At 61.2% G+C, this 3,513-nt stretch overlaps 1 protein-coding gene across 1 annotated transcript in view; it reads right to left on the bottom strand.

Annotated features, from left to right (window-relative positions):
* Positions 1-2,744: 2,744 nt before the first annotated feature.
* The window catches only part of GMPPA (GDP-mannose pyrophosphorylase A), a gene marked incomplete at its 5' end in the record, with an annotated part of 2,759 nt that continues 1,990 nt past the window's right edge, over positions 2,745-3,513 (bottom strand). The window contains 4 exons of the mRNA XM_009581232.1: positions 2,745-2,845; positions 2,936-3,104; positions 3,195-3,287; positions 3,385-3,431. Of these exons, the coding sequence (XP_009579527.1) occupies positions 2,745-2,845; positions 2,936-3,104; positions 3,195-3,287; positions 3,385-3,431 (410 nt within the window). The remainder of the gene's footprint in view (positions 2,846-2,935; positions 3,105-3,194; positions 3,288-3,384; positions 3,432-3,513) is intronic.

Raw genomic sequence — 3,513 nt, 5'->3', positions numbered from 1 at the left:
ATCCCCATCCTCCATCCCTCCCTGCCCAGGTGGTGGCTCAGCTCCTCTCGCTGCCGCCTGACTTCTGGAGAGGCTTCATGGGGATGGAGCAGGAGAACCTGGTGCCGACACCAACCCCAAGGGGCGAACGTGGTGAGGCATGGGAGCCCCAGCCCCCTCCCTGCCCTTGCCCTGTGGCTGCTGAAGGGTCCTGGTTGCCTGGGGCTGGGCTGGGGTGTGGAAACTGTCCCCCTCCTCTGTCCCACAGAGCTGTTCTTCCGCCCCATCGCCTCCCCGGAGCCCAAGTCAGGCCAGTTGAGCCCAGCTGGCACCTGCTGCCTCCCCAGCACCCTGCGGAGCTGCGTGGGCACGGCTGCCCGGCCCCCGTGAGTGCTGCCAGGCATGGGTGGGGGGCCCAGGGGAGCTCACTTTGTACCCCTGACTCATCTCTCCCCACACAGGCAGGGGCCGGCCCCGAGGAAGGTGGGTCGGTTCTTCCCTTCTCCGGTGTAGCCTGCTGCAGTGGCCCCCTGGGGGCACGGAGCTGGCACCGGAGGAGGAGCGAAGCCTGCGGGACCAGGCAGCTGCCTGTGGGCTGGTGGTGCCAAGCTCCAAGCCATGCTCTGCTTCCCTGGGGACTGGGGAGCAGGGCTGTCTCTGCCCAGCTGCGGTGGCAGGGACGCTGTGCCAGCGCTGTACTTAAGGCCTGGTTTGTATTAAATGTTTGCAGCAAAACAAGCCTGGCTCTGGCTGCTGTCTGTCCCTCCCTGCTGCTGCCAGGTGCCAGGGTTTGGGGCTCACTGGCATGACACAGCCTGGCTGGGCAGCAGACATGAGCTGTACTGACAGCAAGGGTGAGCAGTGCTCCCCAAAACCCCTGCTTTTGCTGGGCAGGGAGGGGAGGGCAGGCAGAGCCCCCTCCTGCCCTAGCTGAAGCCCTCTTCTCCCTGCCCTGGAGCCCAGGATGTGGGAGGCCCCTCTTTCAGCCCAGATGTTGGCCTCAAGTAATCAGAGCTGCTGCTGCTCAGGGCAGGACAACCTCAAAGCATTTCCAGACTTTCTGGCACCTCAGCGGAGGCCCCTTTAACTCCTTCCTCCCCTCCAGCCCTGGAGCTGCAAAGCCCAAGCAGGGCTGGGATGCACAGCTCACGCTCCCTCCAAGAGGGGGAAGCTGGCTGAGGCTGTAATGGAGCAAACGTCGGGAAGACCTTGTCCCCCAGATAACTCTGCACAAGGGACAGCCATGAGGAGGGGAGCTTAAGGAAAAGGGGCTTTCACAACAGGGCTGAGAACTGCCCCAGGGCCACGTCCAGCAGCTGAGAAACCTTTGTCCATACAAAAACCCAGGCCAGATGTGGGACACAGGAGAAAATTCATGTACAATCCTCAATGCAAGTACTTCGGCTCAGTACCCCAGCACAGGGGTGTTCACCAGCAGGCAAGGAAATTAGCACATCTAAGGCAGAGGCAAAACTGAAGGAGTTTAATGTGCTTAAAGCCAGGGAACAGCCAATCCCTGCCCAGGACCACAGGAGAACTGGCACAGGAAGGCACAGGGCTGGGAGCGAGAATTTACTGCAAATCCATCAAACTGGGGTGGTACTGGATGGATGGAGAATCCCTAATGCAATGTCTCACTGAAGGCGAGAGGTGTGATGGGGCCCTCCGTGGAGTGCAGGGCTTTAGCACAGAGCTCCAAAACCAGAGGAGAACACAGGGAGGTAAGGGGATAAAGGGCAGCGTTGGTTACCAAAGACAGATCAGCAGGGAGTGCCTTCAATAAAAACAGGTTTTTTGAGACACAGCAAGGTGGTAGATCTTGCACACATGCCAGTTGATTGCTCCGGTGCCCTGTAGATGTGGCTGATGCGAGGGGAGATGTGCAGCAAGCCCCCCAAGCTACAGCCATGCTGGTGCGGAAGAGGCTGTTGGCCCACCAGGGTGGCAGGGGCCCACTGCCGCCACTGTGAGCCCTGCCCAGGCAGCTTGCGCAGGTCTCAGCCTGACGGAAGCAGGCTCGGCAGGGCTGGCAGCTCTCCTGGCTCATACCGAACCCTCGGGGGCAGAGGTGGTGCTGGGGGAAGGGGTGCTTTTGCAGCTTCCTCCAGGGCCAGCAGCCTGCCTGTCCAACCCAGTCCTCATGCGCCAGTGCCCTTAGGACAGCCTGGTGCTGCTGTGTTTTGGTAGGCAGGAGTCCAGCTCAGGCTGTTGCAATCGTGTTGCTGAAATTGGGATCCTTACAACTGCTCCTGCAGGGCGGGTTGCCTACGCAGGACAGGCACATTCAAAGCTCCCCAGCCTCTGAGATGGGCCAAGACCTTCCAGGGAGCTGCAGACAGCAACTATTGCAGAGCAGGGAGAGCCTGGTGAGGGGTGGCAAGACTGTGCTGGTAGTGCCCTTTAGTGGAGAAACACCCAAAGCTCAGGACTCGAGATACTGCAGGCAGCAAGTGCTCCCTCAGCCCAGGGCTCTCTGCAAGGGCACGCAGCCTGGTGCCAGGGCCACGTGCTGTCCCCGAAGCCTTCACCCTACCCCAGGACCGCTCCCTGGGCTGCAAGAGAAGCAGCATGCAAGGCTGAGGCTCACCAGCTTTAATGTCTGTCTGGAGTAGGAGTCAGGCACTTGTAAGGCTCCTGGCCTGCACCTACCCCTCTGGGAGTGCTGGGAACCTCCCACGTGAAGCCCCAGCACAGGCTCTTGCTGTGGGCACAGCAGGGAGTCGGGGGCTGGCACTGGCCTCCCCTCAACCCAGCGAGGAGCTGACTCACAGGATAATCTGGTTCTTGTAGCTGCGGCTCAGCTCCTTGTGAGGAAGGACAATGGAGTTGAGAATAACGACCTCAGCGGGGATGGTGACACTGCAGCCTGTGCGGAGAGAGTGAGTGGGTTAGCAGGAGGGGAGAGACTCTGCTCCGCTGCGGGGGGCCGGGGCAGTTGGGTGCAAGTAGGACATACCCAGGATGGTGATGGATGGCGTGAGGCGCCCATCCCGGAAGAGGGTCTCACTGTCAATCTTGGCATAGGGATCATTGGGGTTGGGGTCACTGGGCGTTCCTTCAACCCGGGCCCAGCGCCCGATGGTGCTGTCCCAGCCCACGATGGTATTGAGGACACAGGTGTGGTCCTGGGGCAAAGGAGGAGGGGGTGAGAGTGCTGCTGCCTCCCTGCAAGGGGTGGGGGTTGACAGCCACACCCTCAGGCAAAACCTACTTACATGGAGTGAGGCACCGTGCAGGACAATGGACTCTCGCACGCGCACACCAGCTCCCACCGTCACCCCCTCCCCAATGGAGACGTTTGGGCCCAGCTATGAGGACAGAGGGAGTCGATAAGGTCAAGGACAACAGCACCCTCAGCACCTCCGAGCATCACCCTGCTGCAGCAGCCCCCAGGCCTGCACTCACCACCGCAGTGCTGTGAATGGAGGCCGTCGGGTGGATGTACACGTTCCCTGCAACACAAGGCAACTGCATCACGAGAGGCAGCTCGCAGGAGCACCTGCCTCTTGGATCAGGGGAGGGCCTGGCCCTCGG

This window comes from Fulmarus glacialis, unplaced genomic scaffold, assembly GCF_000690835.1.
Source record: "Fulmarus glacialis isolate BGI_N327 unplaced genomic scaffold, ASM69083v1 scaffold30377, whole genome shotgun sequence".
NCBI classification, from domain to species: Eukaryota; Metazoa; Chordata; class Aves; order Procellariiformes; family Procellariidae; genus Fulmarus; species Fulmarus glacialis.
The sequence above is the reverse complement of the archived record's forward strand: the minus strand, read 5'-3'. Positions and strand labels throughout refer to the sequence as shown.